Source organism: Elaeis guineensis, chromosome 12, assembly GCF_000442705.2.
Source record: "Elaeis guineensis isolate ETL-2024a chromosome 12, EG11, whole genome shotgun sequence".
In the NCBI taxonomy this organism is placed as follows: domain Eukaryota; kingdom Viridiplantae; phylum Streptophyta; class Magnoliopsida; order Arecales; family Arecaceae; genus Elaeis; species Elaeis guineensis.
This window is the reverse complement of record NC_026004.2, coordinates 19,248,050-19,267,469: the sequence shown is the minus strand read 5'-3', so window position 1 is coordinate 19,267,469 and position 19,420 is coordinate 19,248,050. Positions and strand designations below refer to the sequence as shown.

Here is a 19,420-nt window from a genome sequence, read left to right as displayed (position 1 = left end):
GAAGGAGTTCTTCCAGGGCAAACAAATGCAGATATGCCTCTGATTCATTCTCAAAAGTGATTAGATTATCATTGACTTATCATATTTCCATTCTCTTCTCACTTCCCCAGCAAAGCACAACACTAAAACAGTGAAATAAGGTAAAAACAAAAGACAAACCAAACAATGAAAACAGATCGAAAGAGATGAGCGCAAGGAGCAACAACAAGAACAAGCGGCTTAAGGAAGTAGCAGCAGCTATATAATGTATGTTTATGTAAGTCTTCATAATGTCTTACCAATATTTGTGGACCATTCTCTATGACTTTTGACCCTACCAATTATCTCTCTCGCTTCAGTCAATTTTTTTACAATATCTCCTGTATGCATTCGTTCTTCGGCTAATTTGTTGGAACATTGTAGCCCAACGTTGATCACTGAAATTAAGCATTCTAGTATCTTGTATTGTTTAGACCTTTGTTGTATGTCATGGACAATCCCATACTCTTCCTTTCGTATCAACTGCGGATCTATGATGTTCATAATTTGAGTAGGAAAGGCCGTCTCAACGAATTGATGAAGATCTAGGCTTTCATTAAAGATTTCATCAGTGGGTCTCTTTCCCGTAAACATCTCCAAGAGAAGTATTCCATAGCTGTACACATCTCCTCGAGTTGATATTTCGCTTCCCAAACCGTACTCTGAGATTCATTTTCAAACAAGGTTATGTGTTTGTACAAACACTATGTCAAAAACATAATTAACCGTTGAAGATAATGTTTCGCTTGGAAAACAAAACAAAGAAATGGATCATGCCTCCGTGCCACCCAAAGATTATATTAGAAAGCATAAATTCAAATCATAAGGTGGAAATATGTTGTAATATAATCAATGAGCCAGATTATTTAACGTGCGAGTAGATGGCATGAAGATATATCGAAAATGATCAAACTCAAACTCGAGAACCGGGAGTCCACACAATAGAAGCTTAATATGAATGGGACAATCATGAGTTAAATAAGACTTGCACAGAGATTTTCAACTACATACAATTTGCAAATGGAAAATGATGTATTAGATTCAAGTACGAATAATGTTCAAACTATGGCAATGTTGCTTATATTTCTTCGTACCGGTCAGCTTTCTTCCTGTCTTTAGCTTCTCACTATTAGTAGAAAAGTAGAAAATGACAAGTAGAAAAATTGTGTGGAGTCTCACCTGGGGCAATATATCCAACTGATCCTTTAATTGCCACCAAGCTTGCAGATATGGAGAATGAGTTAGTAGATCCAGAGAGAAACTTTGCCAGCCCAAAGTCACTCACACGGGCAGTCATGTCATCATCCAGAAGAATGTTGCTCGGCTTGAGATCACGATGCACAATTGGCACTGGGCTGTGATGATGAAGGTAATCCAGTGCAGAAGCCACATCAATGGCTATGCTCACTCTCTGTTCTAAATTCAAAATCCTCATCGAGAATCGCTCATTCAGTTTTGGATGCAACCATTGTTCCAAGCTTCCATTCTCCATAAATTCAAGAACCAATGCTTTGAAATCATTACCTCTAAAATCAACACCAGAGCATGCAGTTACGATTTTGACCAGGTTCCGATGACGGATGCTCCTCAAGGCCTCACATTCAGCTATGAAACTCCTTGAAGCCCCCTGCTGCTGAAGGTTCAGTATCTTTATAGCAGCCATCTTTTCATCATCCCACTCCATGACCCCTTTATATACGGAACCAAAGCTCCCAACACCAATCAGATTTGCTGAAGAAAACCCATCAGTTGCTTTGACAAATTCGGAGTAGGAGACTCTAATAAGTTCTGTTCTCAAGGTAGCCATGGATGGATGTCTCTTTCTTGATTTTTGTGTCCAGTAAAGTAAAATGAAGAAGAGAATCAGAGTCAAACCTAGAACTCCACTGGCAACTGTGATGATCACTGCCGAGATAGCAGCTCTGTGTTTTGTCCCATTTGGTTGGGCAGAGGAACAGGGTGGTAGGTGCAGTTCAGGGATGCCACCACAGATCTTTGGATTCCCAATGAGTGAAAATGCACTCATATTTGCAAAGACCCCGTCTAACGGAACCTCGCCTTCAAAGCTGTTGAAAGAGAGATTCAGAAATTGGAGCGAGTGAAATATTTGGAGATATCCTGGTACATGCCCCGATAGGTTGTTGCTTGAGAGGTCCAGAAATTGAAGGCCTTTTAGATTGCCCAATGATGTCGGGATGATCCCTTCAAAAAAATTACCACTCATATCGAGGTTTGCAAGGACCACGCATTTGCCAATGCTATCAGGGATTTCACCATACAATCTATTCTCAGAAATATCGAGGTTATTGACATTTATCAGGTTGCCAATTTCGGAAGGTAGGAGCCCATGTAATGCATTGTGTGATAAGTATAGGCCTAAGGATAGAGAAGGCAGGCTAAGAATCTCTATGGGTATAGTGCCTGTAAGCTGATTGTCAGAGAGAGCGAGAAACTGCAAGTTCTTGCAGTTTCCAAGTTGGGTTGGAATGCTTCCACTCAATTTGTTTCCTTGCAGTTCAAGCCGATTCAATTGACTAATGTTTCCGAGTGAAGGTGGAATTTGGCCGAGGAAATTGTTGTGAGACATATTCAGTACATGCAGTGCATTAAGATTTCCAAGAGAGGCAGGAATATTACCTGTGAGAAGGTTTGAATCCATGCCAAGTGCCATCAGGTTTTTCAGGTTCCCTATATTTGAAGGAAGGCTTCCAGATATCTGGTTATTGGAAAAAGCAAGGACCTGGATTTCTGTGGAGAGGTTGGATATTGAATTGGGTAAGACACCAGCAAGACTATTCTCGTCGATATATAGTTGTAGCAACCCGTTTACTTGGGCCTGTAGCCCAGATGGCCCAACAACACAAAAAAAAAAAAAAAAAAAAAAAAAAAAAAAAAAAAAAAAAAACAGAACAGAGAAGGAGGAAGACTCCTAGCCGGAGTCTTCTTCCTTCATGATTTCCGGCAAAATCGGACTCAAAGAGTCCGGCTAGGGTAGAAAACCTCCACTATAAGATCCTCCAACCTTCCTTTAGGAATTTACAACAAAAATTTCGAAGTAAATCAAGGGATTTGAGGGATTTTTCTCAGAGATTTCCGTGGTGGTTGATCGGAAGAAAAGAGGTCGCCGGAGCTGTTTTGGCCGCCGGAACAAGGTATTTCCTCTTCTCCTTGTTATTCTCCGGTCACCGGTGTTTTTGGAAGCCGGCGAGGTGCCGGTTCGGGCTTCCGGTCGGGCTCAAACAGGGATACCCTGTTTTTATGATTTTCTTCCTTCTCTGCCGCAAGCAACAAGGAGGGTGACCCTGCCGCCGGCCAGCTTGCATGCTCGGCCGTCGTTGCCGGATCTCCGGCCAAGTCGTCGGAGCCCGAGCCACCCTCTTTTTCCTCCCCTGTTTTGGCCCAACGGAACCCGTGGGAAGAAAAGAAGAAAGGAAGAAGAAGAAGAAAAGAAAAAGAAAAGAAAAAGGAAAAAGAAAAAGAAAAGAAAAAGGAAAAAGAAAAAGAAAAGAAAAGAAAAGAGAAAAATAAAAATAAAAATAAAATAAAATAAAATAAAAAAAGAAGAAGAAGGAGAGAATTTTCCTCTCTCTCCTTTCTCTCTTCTTTCTCTCTTTTCTCTCTCCTCTCTCTACCTTCTCTCTCCAATTTCTCTCTCTAGATTCTCTCTCTATTTTCTCTCTCTAGATCTTTCTCTCTTTTTGTGAATTTTATCTCTCTAGAATCTTTCTACTCTCTCTCTGATTGCATCACAGACCCTAGGATATATTTGAATTAAAAATATGATGAATTGAGGTTGCTCTGAAATTCGTGCAGTAGGTCTGATCCCAATCCAATCCTATTTGAAATTTGTAACACTTGATTCATATTAAGTCACCCTGATAGGACCTCTGATGGTCTCGACCATGATTGCCTCATCGGAAGGATACGAAGGTTTCTCTCTTCACTTTATCTTTCTACTTTCTCTCTCTAGAATTTTCTCTCTCTTCATGGATTTTCTCTCTCTAGAAGTCTTATGAATCAGTGGAGGATCCAGATACTTAGGTAAATCCTAATTTTGGTTAATCCTAAGAGAGATCCTAGATTTGTGTTATCAGATCGATTATCGATAATTTTCTCCATGTATGTGATCTTTATATTGATCAGGGTTATGAAGAGATGATTGTCTGCATATGATATCGAGTGGAATATCTTGTTAGAGAAATTCAAAAATCAAAGAAGAACATTAATTTCTGTGTTTGGATCAGTCACCGGTAAAGATAAGAATCCCTGTACATGATCACTATTATATATGCTATTTTACTGTTGGTCTTGCATTATTGGTTTTGCGTTATCGGATTTGAGATCGATGAATTTATTATACCTGAGATACTGTTATTTGATTTTGAGCATGAGTATGTTATGTCAATATATATGTATCAGAGATTGATGGCATGATTATATGGATATGACATATCTGAATTGATCATAATGCAAGACAGAATTGATTGATGAAATCAACACATAATGATTAAATGAAAAGAAAGAGATATATGGTATGGACTAGCCTTGTCATGTGGAACAGCCGGCCAGGAGCTTATGCCTGGGACAGCCCGCCAGGAGCTTATGCCTGGGACAGCCCCCACTGGCTTACAGGTGGATCAGCCGGCCAGGAGCTCATGCCTGGGACAGCCCGCCAGGAGCTTATGCCTGGGACAGCCTCTCACGGGCTTTGGTACGTGGGACAGCCGGCCAGGAGCTCATCCTGGGACAGTCTTGAAAGACTTTTTAAAGTGGATTCGATCCGGATGATGACTGAGGTATAGACTTGGATAGTCCAGAGCCAGAAAGAAAATGTTAAAATCATATGATTATGAAAGGAGAAATGAAAGATAAGATATGAAACAATTGTTGAACAAAAGTGTTTCACCGGTTAACATATGATGATGCATCTATTTTGACAAGACAGAAAATTTATGAATGTTTGCATTATTCTGGACATTGAACATGAGATTTTATATTTTATTGCTTATCCTTATTTTCAGACTATATTACTATATCAATGTGATATGGGAATTCTTACTGGGCTGTAAAGCTCACACCCCTTCATCTTTCTTTTTCTTCTCAGAGTTGCAGGATGACTTAGATTGGCTATGGCTTGGATTTACGGGTGAGCAGAAGGATAAATAGAGTGTCATAGTATCTAATCAGAGAATTGAAGGAATGTTAATTGTTATTATGCAAGTTTTATGAATTACTGTTGAAATTAAATATTATGGTTGATAAGATTGTAATGATTTATTTTGGCCTTGCATATTCTTTAGGGCTTGCTCTAAAGAGTGTGTGGCCATCACGTATCCGACCCGGGTGTTGGGTTCGGGGCGTGACAGAATGGTATCAGAGCATAGGTTAGGATCGTTAGAGATTATGATATAAGTGATTAGAATATTATAGAGTGATATTAGAGCTTAGGTTATGATCATTGGAGATTACGATATAAATGATTAGGATGTGATAAAGTAATATCAAAGCTTAGGTTTAAAATTCCTAAGATTATGAAGTGATATTAAAACTTTATGTAAAGATCAGTAGGATGTGACGGAGTGGCATTTGAGCTTAGAGCTTAGGTTACGTTTATTCGGAGACAATGATACAAGTGATTAGGATATGACAGAACAGTACTAGAACCCAAGTTTAAGGTCACTAGGAATTGTCATATAAATGATATCAAAACTTTGGGGTTATAATCACTAGAGTATGATTGATAATATCAGAGTTTAAGATTTGGATCATTAAAGGTATGATAGAATGATATTAGAGTTTAGGTTATGATCACTAGAAAATATGATTTAAGTGGTATTTGAGTTTAAGGTTATAATTATTTAAAATTGTAATTCTAGTGATATTTAAACTTAGGTTATGATCATAAGGAACATGATAGACATAAAACAAACGATCCGGTAATTAGATTTTGAATCAATAGATATTAAGATAAAATTTATGCATAAGTGGCATATGATATCTATAATAGAATTGACGAGTTATATCTTGGATTTCAATTAGTAGGGTGGCCTGAATATAAGAAGAGTTGACCTTGGAATGAAGTGGGAGGTATTGATAAGTTATGTTGAGTATACTAGATGATTTTGGAATGTTAAACTTATATGATTGAAGATCATGATACTTTTCTAATTTCGATAATAATTGTCTGAGCATTATGAATTTTGGACTTATCAAAAGAAAGTTAATTAGGGTATGGTCTAAGAAGAAATTACATCATATGAGAGAGAAATATTTTTGAACACTGAACTTATAAAAGGTCATATATGAAACTCAATCTTAGATGAAAATATACTTAAATTTTATTATGAGAATATGAGATACACATCTTGATAAAATTTTTGGTTACTCAAAATATCATATTCTGAATATGATTCTTTGATCTTTCAAGTTGCATTGAATTTCAAGTCAATAGTTTATTTTTTAAGTGGATCAAAAGTCTTTTGATATTGTTGTTAAATTAAAGAAGAAAATTTATTTTGTCAGAGTATGATATACAGGTTATGATGAAATCTTTAATAATTTGTATTATTATCTTTGGATTAGATTTTTTTTTTTTGTGACTGTTGAAGATGATGAAGTGTATTAATTATTCAAGTCAAAGTTTGAATTTTTAAATTGATCTAAGACATCTTACTAGTGTTAAAGTTTGAATGACTTATACAAGGGACAAGATTTTGTATAGATTTATTGATTAATATTAAGAGTTATGATGAAGAGAATTCTATAAGAAATAATCAAGTTGATTCTACTTAAGGATGTTGGCTTGAGTCCTTCTAGTTTGTCAAGTTAGAAGTAATTCTTTTAAAAAGAAAGATTGATTTAGAAATTATCTAGATGATTGTAAGGTAAATCTAAGGTTAACTCCAATCGATTCTAGACATGTCGGATTCTTGAAAGAGTGATGAAACTTATACAATAATTTCAAATATAGGAAGTAGATCAAGATTTAATTTTTATATGCTATACCCAAAGGTAGTAAAGATGAAGAAACTTAAAATTTTGCCCTAAGTTTTATCTGAAATTTGAAGGTTGGATCTATCTTGGATCGATCTAACATATAAGGATATTTTTATCTTTGATATAATTATATAATTTGATAAACCAAGATCAGAGTGCGCAGCAAAAGCATGGTGGGTTAAATTGATTAGAAATATTAATCTTTTAAATCAAAAGATATTATGATGGAATACATTAGTTGTTAATAAAGAATAATTTTTTAATCTGATCATAGTCGGATAAATTTTGTTAGTAGGTTGCTTCATTGTAGATAATGCCAAGAAATTTTAGATATCTCAAGTTTATTAATAACTTGATAGTTCTGATATTAGTTCAAATTTAGAATGTCCTGACATAGATCTCATATTTTTTTTTAAATTTAATATTATTACTCGAACTGATATAGAAGATTGAGATTTTTCTTAAGATGAGAGTCTATATATAAAATTTGTTGGAAAATCAAGTGAAGAAAGAAATCGATGATGGTAAAGAGTGCTCGATGTTTGATCTTTATTTATCAGGGGTAGTACGAGATAATTATGAATTTCGAGTGAAATATATTAGACAAATAACGGTGGTATATTAATACAAGTTTAAAATGTTACAGTTCTTCAAAAAGTTGAGAAATCAATAAGAAGGGATGAGTTTGAAATTTTAAATAATTTTGTTATAACAAGATCATGAGAAATAAATAATATATATGATATTATCGTAAGCTTGAGAATGACATGAAGAATGTATACTTTGAAATAGATATCTCAAACAACATAATCTAATTTCGAGGACGAAATTTTTTTAAGGGGGGGAGATTGTAGCAACCCGTTTACTTGGGCCTGTAGCCCAGATGGCCCAACAACACAAAAAAAAAAAAAAAAAAAAAAACAGAACAGAGAAGGAGGAAGACTCCTAGCTGGAGTCTTCTTCCTTCATGATTTCCGGCAAAATCGGACTCAAAGAGTCCGGCTAGGGTAGAAAACCTCCACTATAAGATCCTCCAACCTTCCTTTAGGAATTTACAACAAAAATTTCGAAGTAAATCAAGGGATTTGAGGGATTTTTCTCAGAGATTTCCGTGGTGGTTGATCGGAAGAAAAAAGGTCGCCGGAGCTGTTTTGGCCGCCGGAACAAGGTATTTCCTCTTCTCCTTGTTATTCTCCGGTCACCGGTGTTTTTGGAAGCCGGCGAGGTGCCGGTTCGGGCTTCCGGTCGGGCTCAAACAGGGATACCCTATTTTTATGATTTTCTTCCTTCTCTGCCGCCGGCAACAAGGAGGGTGACCCTGCCGCCGGCCAGCTTGCATGCTCGGCCGTCGTTGCCGGATCTCCGGCCAAGTCGTCGGAGCCCGAGCCACCCTCTTTTTCCTCCCCTGTTTTGGCCCAACGGAACCCGTGGGAAGAAAAGAAGAAAGGAAGAAGAAGAAGAAAAGAAAAAGAAAAGAAAAAGGAAAAAGAAAAAGAAAAGAAAAAGGAAAAAGAAAAAGAAAAGAAAAGAAAAGAGAAAAATAAAAATAAAAATAAAATAAAATAAAATAAAAAAAGAAGAAGAAGGAGAGAATTTTCCTCTCTCTCCTTTCTCTCTTCTTTCTCTCTTTTCTCTCTCCTCTCTCTACCTTCTCTCTCCAATTTCTCTCTCTAGATTCTCTCTCTATTTTCTCTCTCTAGATCTTTCTCTCTTTTTGTGAATTTTATCTCTCTAGAATCTTTCTACTCTCTCTCTGATTGCATCACAGACCCTAGGATATATTTGAATTAAAAATATGATGAATTGAGGTTGCTCTGAAATTCGTGCAGTAGGTCTGATCCCAATCCAATCCTATTTGAAATTTGTAACACTTGATTCATATTAAGTCACCCTGATAGGACCTCTGATGGTCTCGACCATGATTGCCTCATCGGAAGGATACGAAGGTTTCTCTCTTCACTTTATCTTTCTACTTTCTCTCTCTAGAATTTTCTCTCTCTTCATGGATTTTCTCTCTCTAGAAGTCTTATGGATCAGTGGAGGATCCAGATACTTAGGTAAATCCTAATTTTGGTTAATCCTAAGAGAGATCCTAGATTTGTGTTATCAGATCGATTATCGATAATTTTCTCCATGTATGTGATCTTTATATTGATCAGGGTTATGAAGAGATGATTGTCTGCATATGATATCGAGTGGAATATCTTGTTAGAGAAATTCAAAAATCAAAGAAGAACATTAATTTCTGTGTTTGGATCAGTCACCGGTAAAGGTAAGAATCCCTGTACATGATCACTATTATATATGCTATTTTACTGTTGGTCTTGCATTATTGGTTTTGCGTTATCGGATTTGAGATCGATGAATTTATTATACCTGAGATACTGTTATTTGATTTTGAGCATGAGTATGTTATGTCAATATATATGTATCAGAGATTGATGGCATGATTATATGGATATGACATATCTGAATTGATCATAATGCAAGACAGAATTGATTGATGAAATCAACACATAATGATTAAATGAAAAGAAAGAGATATATGGTATGGACTAGCCTTGTCATGTGGAACAGCCGGCCAGGAGCTTATGCCTGGGACAGCCCGCCAGGAGCTTATGCCTGGGACAGCCCCCACTGGCTTACAGGTGGATCAGCCGGCCAGGAGCTCATGCCTGGGACAGCCCGCCAGGAGCTTATGCCTGGGACAGCCTCTCACGGGCTTTGGTACGTGGGACAGCCGGCCAGGAGCTCATCCTGGGACAGTCTTGAAAGACTTTTTAAAGTGGATTCGATCCGGATGATGACTGAGGTATAGACTTGGATAGTCCAGAGCCAGAAAGAAAATGTTAAAATCATATGATTATGAAAGGAGAAATGAAAGATAAGATATGAAACAATTGTTGAACAAAAGTGTTTCACCGGTTAACATATGATGATGCATCTATTTTGACAAGACAGAAAATTTATGAATGTTTGCATTATTCTGGACATTGAACATGAGATTTTATATTTTATTGCTTATCCTTATTTTCAGACTATATTACTATATCAGTGTGATATGGGAATTCTTACTGGGCTGTAAAGCTCACACCCCTTCATCTTTCTTTTTCTTCTCAGAGTTGCAGGATGACTTAGATTGGCTATGGCTTGGATTTACGGGTGAGCAGAAGGATAAATAGAGTGTCATAGTATCTAATCAGAGAATTGAAGGAATGTTAATTGTTATTATGCAAGTTTTATGAATTACTGTTGAAATTAAATATTATGGTTGATAAGATTGTAATGATTTATTTTGGCCTTGCATATTCTTTAGGGCTTGCTCTAAGGAGTGTGTGGCCATCACGTATCCGACCCGGGTGTTGGGTTCGGGGCGTGACAGAATGGTATCAGAGCATAGGTTAGGATCGTTAGAGATTATGATATAAGTGATTAGAATATTATAGAGTGATATTAGAGCTTAGGTTATGATCATTGGAGATTACGATATAAATGATTAGGATGTGACCTTCCCGAAGGGATTCATTCATAGCCATCTGAGAGCCTTTGAAATATTTATATCTTTTTCTTAAAGCATACATATATATAGATGGAAAAACAATGAAATTCATGCTTCATAATTATGCTATTTTCATAAGACATATTCATGAAATCAATGCTCATAATAAAACATGCTTTTTCATACCACATATGTCGATCCTTATTTTATGAAAAATTATGATTTCATCAATAGCAATTCTTTGCATAAAAATATGATCATTTAAAAATAAATAAGGAGCATAGGATCTACTTACCTCGTTCATCTTAGATCTTCGGACTTCGTTAGAAGAATCAGCTAATCCTATTTAAAATATCAAATCATTATCAAATTCTATTCTATAAATATAATAAGATTAAATCATAAGGAAAGAGGATCGTTGACCGGATGTGTCGGACCATCCAGATACCAGGACAATTTAGGATCTTTTATCTGAGAGTCAGATTCAAGTGACTTGATCAAGAAATTGTGAGGCACAGATCGAATTAAAGTCAAGATCAATCAATAGGGTTCTTTAATAATAAATTTGAAAGATCTTTGATACGATCAGATGAGGTTGACATACAGCACGGATATCAAAGCAACTTCAGATCATCTTGTTAGAGTCAATATGAGCTTCTAAAAGATAAAGGCATGACTCGATACAGGATTCATAGACCTTTTTTAGAGAGAAAAAGTCGGTCATGAGAGAGAAAGTAGAGAGAGAAAGTGGAGAGAGAATCTTCGTATCCTTTAAAAGTGGCAATCATGATTGAGATCATCAGAGATCATATCAAGGTGACTTAATATAGATTGACCATGATTGATTTTATCAATTTCGAAAAAGAATCGGATCGGGATCCGATCTACTGCACGAATTTCGGAGCAGTCCCAAATCATCATATTTTCATCTCAAGTTTATCCTAGGGTCTGTGATGTAATCAGAGAGAGAGAATGACCCTAGAGAAATGAAATCCATAATGAGAGAGAAAGGTCTAGAGAGAGAAAATAAGAAGAAAATCTAGAGAGAGAAAATATAGAGAGAAGGTAGAGAGAGAAAGTCCAATTCTAGAGAGAGAAAGACTTTAGAGAGAGATGAGAAAAACTTTCTCTCACATATATTTTTTTTATTATTATTATATATATATATTTTCTTTTTCTTTTTCTTTTTCTTTTTCTTTTTCTTTTTCTTTTTTTCTTTTTAGAGAGAGACAATAGAGAGAGAGAAAGAGAGAGAAAGAGGGAAAAAGAGGGGAGAGAGGAAAATTTTCTCTTTTCTTATTATTTTTTTTTTTTTCTATTTTGCATTTTCTTTATTTTTCTTTTTCTTTTTTCTTTTTCTTTTCTTTTTCTTTTTCCTTTTTCTTTTCTTTTTCTTTTCTTTTCTTCTTCTTCCCGAGCTTTCATTGGGCCGAAACAGGAGACCTTGAGGTCCCCGTGCCTTGATCGGTCGATCACGGCCATCTCATGGCCGGTGGTGGCCGGCGGCAACGGCCGACTCTCCCGGGTTCGGAGAGACCAGGGCCGGCGGTCGGCGTGACCGTCGGCGCCGGAAAATCAGAGGAAAGAGGCGGCGAACAGGGGGTTTCCTTCTCCAACTAAATCCGGCGACACCCGTCGCCGGCCATCGTGCACACAGGCACGGGAAAGAAGGGAGAGAAGAGAGGGAGAGGAGGGAGACCTTACCACAACCTCCGGTGACCCCCACCGGCGTGCAATCGCGGCGAACACGGGTCGAGGAGTCGTGGCTTCAAACTGAAAAATCGGAGGAAATCTCCGGCAATCGACGGTGACTGAAGGGTCTACCCATAGAGGAGAGAGGGGGGTTTCTTATAGGGTTCGTCCTAGGGTCTTTCAATGGCCCTAGGACTCCGATTCTTGATCGGAGAAGAGGAAGACTCCGATCGGGAGTCTTCCTGCTCTATTTTTTTTTCTCTTTTTTTTTTTTTTTTCGGGCTTAGTGGGCTTTTGGCCCATCGGGCCGGGTTATCACATTCTATCCCCCTTAAAAAAATTTCGTTCTCGAAATTTAACATACCTTCATTATCAAATAAGTGTGGATATCTCGTCTTTATATCATCTTCAAGCTCTCATGTGGCCTCTCTCTCTCTTCATGATTACTCCAATGAATCTTCACATATGGAATGATGTATCATTTTAGCATTTTTTTTTTGATCAATAATTCAGAGGAAAAACTCTTCATAAGTCAAGTCTTCATGAACTTGCAATGGCTCATACTTTATCACGTTATTTGGATCAGGTACAAACTTTCTCATTAGTGAAACATGAAAGACATTGTGCACTTTGGATAAATCTGTTGGTAAAGCTAGTTCGTAAGCAATATCTCCTACTCAGCTCGAAATTTCAAAAGATCTAATATATCGCGGACTCAGCTTGCTATGTCTCCCAAACCTCATGATACTTTTTGCAGGTGATACTTTTAGAAAAATATGATCACCGAAGTGAAATTCCAATTCTCTTCTTTTTCTATCTGCCCAACTCTTCTGTCTATCCTGTGCTGTTTTGAGTCTTTCTTTGATCAAATAGATTTTCTCTTTAGCATCCTTTTATTATCAGTAAAATCCTTCCTTATTTACAACTAACGTATTTCATAATATCTTTTGATTTAAAGGATTAATATTTTTAATCAATTCAAACCATCACGCTTTTGCTGCGCACTCTGATCTTAACTTACCAAATTATCTAAGTTTATTAAAAATAAAAATATCTTTATATATTAAATCAATCAAAGATAGATCCAACTTTCAGATTTTATATACAATTTAGGATAAAATTTAAGATTTCTTTGTCATTACTATCTCTTAGGTATAGCACATCAAAATTAAATCTTCATCCACCTTCTATGTTTGAACTTATTACATAAACTTTACCACTCCTCAAGAATCCAATATGTCTAGAATTAATTTGAGTTAACCTTCGATTTACCTTACAATCATTTGACAACTTCCAAACCAACTTTTCTTTGCAAATAAATTAACATCAAAATCAGCAAAGTTATCATGTCCTTTATCCATATAGGTTTAGCATTCTAATGTCATCAAATATACCAAACATAATATATCAATACCTCCCACTTCATTTTAGGATCAACACTTCTCGTACTCAGGTCAACCTTGCTAATTGAAATCTAAGATATAACTCGTCAATTCTATTATAGACATCATATGCCACTTATGCATAAATTTCATAATACCTATTGATTCGAAATCAAATTATTGAATCCTTCTTCTTTTTTTTATATATATCTATCATGTTCCTCGTGATCTTAGCCTCAAGTTCAAATATCACTAAAGACACAATCCTGAATAATGATAACCTTAAGTTCAAATACCACTTAAGTCATATTCTCTAGTGATCATAACCTAAACTTTATATCATTCTATCACATCCTTAATGATCATAATCTTAAGCTCTTGATATTATCCATTATACTCCACTCGATCACATCCTATTGATCATACATAAAGTTTTGATATCACTTTATAATCTCAATGATCTTAAACCTAAGCTCTGATATTATTCTATCATATCCTAATCATTTATATCATAATCCCTAATGATTATAACCTAAGCTCTGATACCATAAAATGTCACGCCCCAAATCAGGGACATAACACGGCGATGCTACCGAGGGATGGAACCCACGATAACACGAAGCCAATTCATCATAATCATCTAAAATCCGTCAAATAAAAAGATTCAATTCTATTATTCATCAAATAATCGAACCAATATTGATTCAGAGCATCTAAATCCAAAAGCAAGTACTAACCCGAATCTCAAAATTCATAAATAACTACAAATTCATGATTATAAATAAATTAAACTTCTGTTGCCTAATTTTTCAGCTTGCTATGCTGATCTTCAAGCTTGGATTCCTTTTTGCTGATCCTAACCTTATTTTTCTGTTCAAACAAAAAGAAAACAAAAAGAATATGAGCTACACTAGCCCAGTAAGTAGAACTTGCACTTCCTTATCGGATCAAGCATAAGTTTTTCATGATAATACAATATTTAGAAAATAACAGATAATACAAAATAAAGCATTTCATAGAGCATATAACAAAACAAGTTATAAACTCATCATGCATGCATAAATCATGTATATTTCACAATCATGAATCGTAAATCATTTTCATCATGTATTCATGTCATGTTTCAAAACATAGCTCACAGACATTCGTGCTAAGATCACTATTATACCCGTGACAGGGCCATGTTTCTTAATCGACAGAGTTTTTAATTCATGTGCCAACTTTATACCCACTGGCAGGGCTATGTTTCGTGTGGATGCTAGCTCCGGATGTCGACCTTCTCGAAGGGATTCATTCATAGCCATCTGAGAGCCTTTGAAATCTTTATATCTTTTTCTTAAAGCATACATATATATAGATGGAAAAACAATGAAATTCATGCTTCATAATCATGCTATTTTCATAAGACATATTCATGAAATCAATACTCATAATAAAACATGCTTTTTCATATCACATATGCCGATCCTTATTTTATGAAAAATTATGATTTCATCAATAGCAATTCTTTGCATAAAAATATGATCATTTAAAAATAAATAAGGAGCATAGGATCTACTTATCTCGTTCATCTTAGATCTTCGGACTTCGTTAGAAGAATCAGCTAATCCTATTTAAAATATCAAATCATTATCAAATTCTATTCCATAAATATAATAAGATTAAATCATAACGAAAGAGGATCATTAACCGGATGTGTCGGACCATCCAGATACCAGGGCAATTTAGGATCTTTTATCTGAGAGTCAGATTCAAGTGACTTGATCAAGAAATCGTGAGGCACAGATCGAATTAAAGTCAAGATCAATCAATAGGGTTCTTTAATAATAAATTTGAAAGATCTTTGATACGATCAGATGAGGTTGACATACAGCACGGATATCAAAGCAACTTCAGATCATCTTGTTAGAGTCAATATGAGCTTCTAAAAGATAAAGGCATGACTCGATACAGGATTCATAGACCTTTTTTAGAGAGAGAAAGTCGGTCATGAGAGAGAAAGTAGAGAGAGAAAGTGGAGAGAGAATCTTCGTATCCTTTAAAAGTGACAATCATGATTGAGATCATCAGAGATCATATCAAGGTGACTTAATATAGATTGACCATGATTGATTTTATCAATTTCGAAAAAGAATTGGATCAGGATCCGATCTACTGCACGAATTTCGGAGCAGTCCCAAATCATCATATTTTCAACTCAAGTTTATCCTAGGGTTTGTGATGTAATCAGAGAGAGAGAATGACCCTAGAGAGACGAAATCCATAATGAGAGAGAAAGGTCTAGAGAGAGAAAATAAGAAGAAAATCTAGAGAGAGAAAATATAGAGAGAAGGTAGAGAGAGAAAGTCCAATTCTAGAGAGAGAAAGACTTTAGAGAGAGATGAGAAAAACTTTCTCTCACATATATTTTTTTTATTATTATTATATATATATATTTTCTTTTTCTTTTTTTCTTTTTAGAGAGAGACAATAGAGAGAGAGAAAGAGAGAGAAAGAGGGAAAAAGAGGGGAGAGAGAAAATTTTTCTCTTTTCTTATTATTTTTTTTTTCTATTTTACATTTTTTTTTATTTTTCTTTTTCTTTTCTTTTTCTTTTTCCTTTTTCTTTTCTTTTCTTCTTCTTCCCGAGCTTTCATTGGGCCGAAACAGGGGACCTTGAGGTCCCCGTGCCTTGATCGGTCGATCACGGCCATCTCATGGCCGGTGGTGGCCGGCGGCAACGGCCGACTCTCCCGGGTTCGGAGAGACCAGGGCCGGCGGTCGGTGTGACCGTCGGCGCCGGAAAATCAGAGGAAAGAGGCGGCGAATAGGGGGTTTCCTTCTCCAACTAAATCCGGCGACACCCGTCGCCGGCCATCGTGCACACAGGCACGGGAAAGAAGGGAGAGAAGAGAGGGAGAGGAGGGAGACCTTACCACAACCTCCGGTGACCCCCACCGGCGTGCAATCGCGGCGAACACGGGTCAAGGAGTCGTGGCTTCAAACGGGAAAATCAGAGGAAATCTCCGGCAATCGACGGCGACTGAAGGGTCTACCCATAGAGGAGAGAGGGGGGTTTCTTATAGGGTTCGTCCTAGGGTCTTTCAATGGCCCTAGGACTCCGATTCTTGATCGGAGAAGAGGAAGACTCCGATCAGGAGTCTTCCTGCTCTGTTCTTTTTCCCTTTTTTTTTTTTTTTTTTTTTTTTTTTTTTTTTGGGCTTAGTGGGCTTTTGGCCCATCGGGCCGGGTTATCACAGTATAGACAGGGAGGAATCATGCTTGATAACTGGTTTAGTCCTACAGCGAGGACAATAAGAGAGGGTAGACGGCATAAGGAAGATGGAATGGCTCCCGACAGGGTGTTCGCTGCAAGACGAATATTGGTGGCAGAGGACAGGTTCCCTAACCAAGGAGGGATGCCGCCTGTAATCTTGTTGCTGGACAGGCGGAGGTAGTCCAAAGAGGAGAGGTTGGTGAAAGAAGTTGGGATGCCTCCCGTAAGATCATTCCATCCGATGTCCAAGACAATGAGCTGAGGAAGTGATCCCAACTCATGTGGCACTTGTCCGTTTAGAAGGTTCTTATGTACGTCAAGTGTAATTACCTGTCTGCAGTTTCCAAGACTGGATGGAATTTGTCCTTCCAGAGAATTCAGGCTTAGATTGAGATATCGCAGCCGATGCACAAGGCCAAGCTCTTGTGGAATGTATCCGTTGAGTGTGTTTTCTTGGAGACTGAGTCTTCGGAGGAATGTGAGGTTGGCTATGGATGGTGATATGGTGCCAGCTAGGCCAAGAGAGGGTAAGTTCAGAGCAACGACCCTCTGAGGGTGCCGACTGCCACATGTGACACCTTTCCACTGGCAGAAATGAAGCGACTTGTTGTCCCAGGAGGACAGAGCCCCATATGGATCATCATATATATTAGACTTGAATGAAATGAGAGCCAAGTGGTCACTCCCGCTTCTGCTGTTATTCCCCATCAAGGGGGTTGCACTGCTGGTGATTGCAGGGAATTGGGGAGATGGGAGCAAAATATGACATAAGAGTAGAAGGGTGGCATGCATGAGAGAGGACCACCAAGATGCCCTCTTTGAGTTGCAGAGACAACCCATGTACGCTAGGAAGTTGAGAGGAAAACAATGAACGAGATAACTTGCGGGAAGCTTGATTTGGATGACCTTCTAAAAGCTAGCATGCAGACTTTATATAGGATTTCTTGGCCAGCTGATGTCTGGAGGAGTCTCTATTTAGTCAGGCTTAGCGTGGTTGGTGGGTCTCTAAAAAAGAAACTGAGGAAAGATGAATGAAATTACGTGCCAGCTGGCGTTCTAGCGGAAGGAATTTCTGCCGCACATCCATGCACAATAATTGAGCGTGAATGATGGAAGAACTAAAGAAAGAAGCAGCAGTCTTGTCTTATAATTGCATCGCATGCATCCTTTCAAACTTGAAGTTTTTAATGTCTCAAATACTTGGACGCAAGAAACATTTCAAGATAACTTTCTCACATTTTATACCACCAAATCACGATGCATTTATAATTACATATTTGTTTCTAACATTAATTTGAAAATTGATTATCAAGCCTATATAATAATCAGCAATCTTTTTTATAAACTTAAACATAATTATTCATTATATGTATATCAATAAACATATGCGTAGACATGGAAGATACAGATGTGTTTTCGTGTCTGATTTTAGATGATTCCTGTGCTGGATTTTTGTTTTTCTGGAACACCTGACATCTGGCACCTATCTCATGTCCAGATTACATTAACCAAATGCTCGGTTAATAGAAAGATCATTCTTGTTTTAAGAAATTCAGAAATCTCATTCAAAGAATTCGGTCCCATATGGTGAGTTTGTAATGCTAGTGCTGAGTATTTCTTTGAGCGATAAGGGACGGCACAAGACATTATTTTCAGGCACAAGTCTTTTCTTTTCTTTCTTCTTCTTCTCCTTCTTCTTTTTTTTTTTTTGGTAGCAAAGAGAAGCTTCATTTATATTGCACTGAAAGATACATGGAAGTAACAAAAGCAGGTTGCTGTGTACACAAAGGAGCAACCTTATGCAGGGATAATCTTTTGACTGAAGTCTTTTGACTGACTTGCCGTGGAATAATCTGTGAGAGCTGAGACCAACCCTAAGGGACGAAAGCAGGTCTTCAAGACTTACCATCGTAGCGGGTCTTCCACGCAGAAAGTTCTACGACTCCTGTTTGGTTGCATGTCTCACGCGGAGGACATCCTCACGGCAGAAAAGTTAAGAAGAAGACAAACAAATGGACGATGATCCAGATGTGCACTTGATTAAGCCCGAGAGGACCTATCGCTATCGTCTTGGACAGCCGTCGAAATATCAGATAACGTCACTTTCAGCAATTTGACCGGCTGATATTACTATAACATTATATGCGCTAAATCTCGCCCTGATCCCTTCCCTGCGTTTTAACCATGATACTAAAAAAGTACCATAAAATACCGTACATGATTCAACATCATCCATCTTAAGATAGATGGCCACAAAAGTGTATTAAAAAAAATTAAAAATAATAAAATTTATAAATCTCAAGAATATTTGATAGTTTAGATAGCCGTCCATTATAAATAATGAACGGTATCTAACCATGCACAATATTCTATGGCATTTTTTAAGTACCATCGAAAATCCTATTCCTTCAACCATATGATCATTGATATCGTTCTCGAACAACGACGACTGCATGCATGATATTTACATGTGCCAGCAATCAAGGCTGTTGAATAATTTGCTGGAATCCAATCGCAAACACAAGTTTCTATGCGAGATTAGTCAGTTTAGGACCATTCCCTCTACGTAATGTCATA

General features: G+C 37.1%; 1 protein-coding gene across 1 annotated transcript; it reads right to left on the bottom strand.

The window, feature by feature from the left end:
* Positions 1 to 264: 264 nt before the first annotated feature.
* LOC140850890 (uncharacterized) lies at positions 265 to 17,718 on the bottom strand. Its single transcript, XM_073246380.1, has 3 exons — positions 16,805 to 17,718; positions 1,198 to 2,854; positions 265 to 680 (listed from the first exon to the last, which is right to left on the bottom strand). Exons 1-3 carry the CDS (start codon positions 17,681 to 17,683, stop codon positions 265 to 267), a joined length of 2,952 nt encoding a protein of 983 aa, XP_073102481.1. The 5' UTR covers positions 17,684 to 17,718.
* Positions 17,719 to 19,420: the final 1,702 nt, after the last annotated feature.

Bases quoted from the DNA above. Each gene is read 5' to 3' on its own strand.
- LOC140850890 (XM_073246380.1), bottom strand. From the start codon at position 17,683: ATGGGTTGTCTCTGCAACTCAAAGAGGGCATCTTGGTGGTCCTCTCTC. The intron at 2,855-16,804 runs GCCAAAAGCCCA...TCTGGGCTACAG, and splicing joins GTGATAACCCGGCCCGATGG to GCCCAAGTAAACGGGTTGCT. The intron at 681-1,197 runs GTGAGACTCCAC...AATGAATCTCAG, and splicing joins AGTTGGATATATTGCCCCAG to AGTACGGTTTGGGAAGCGAA.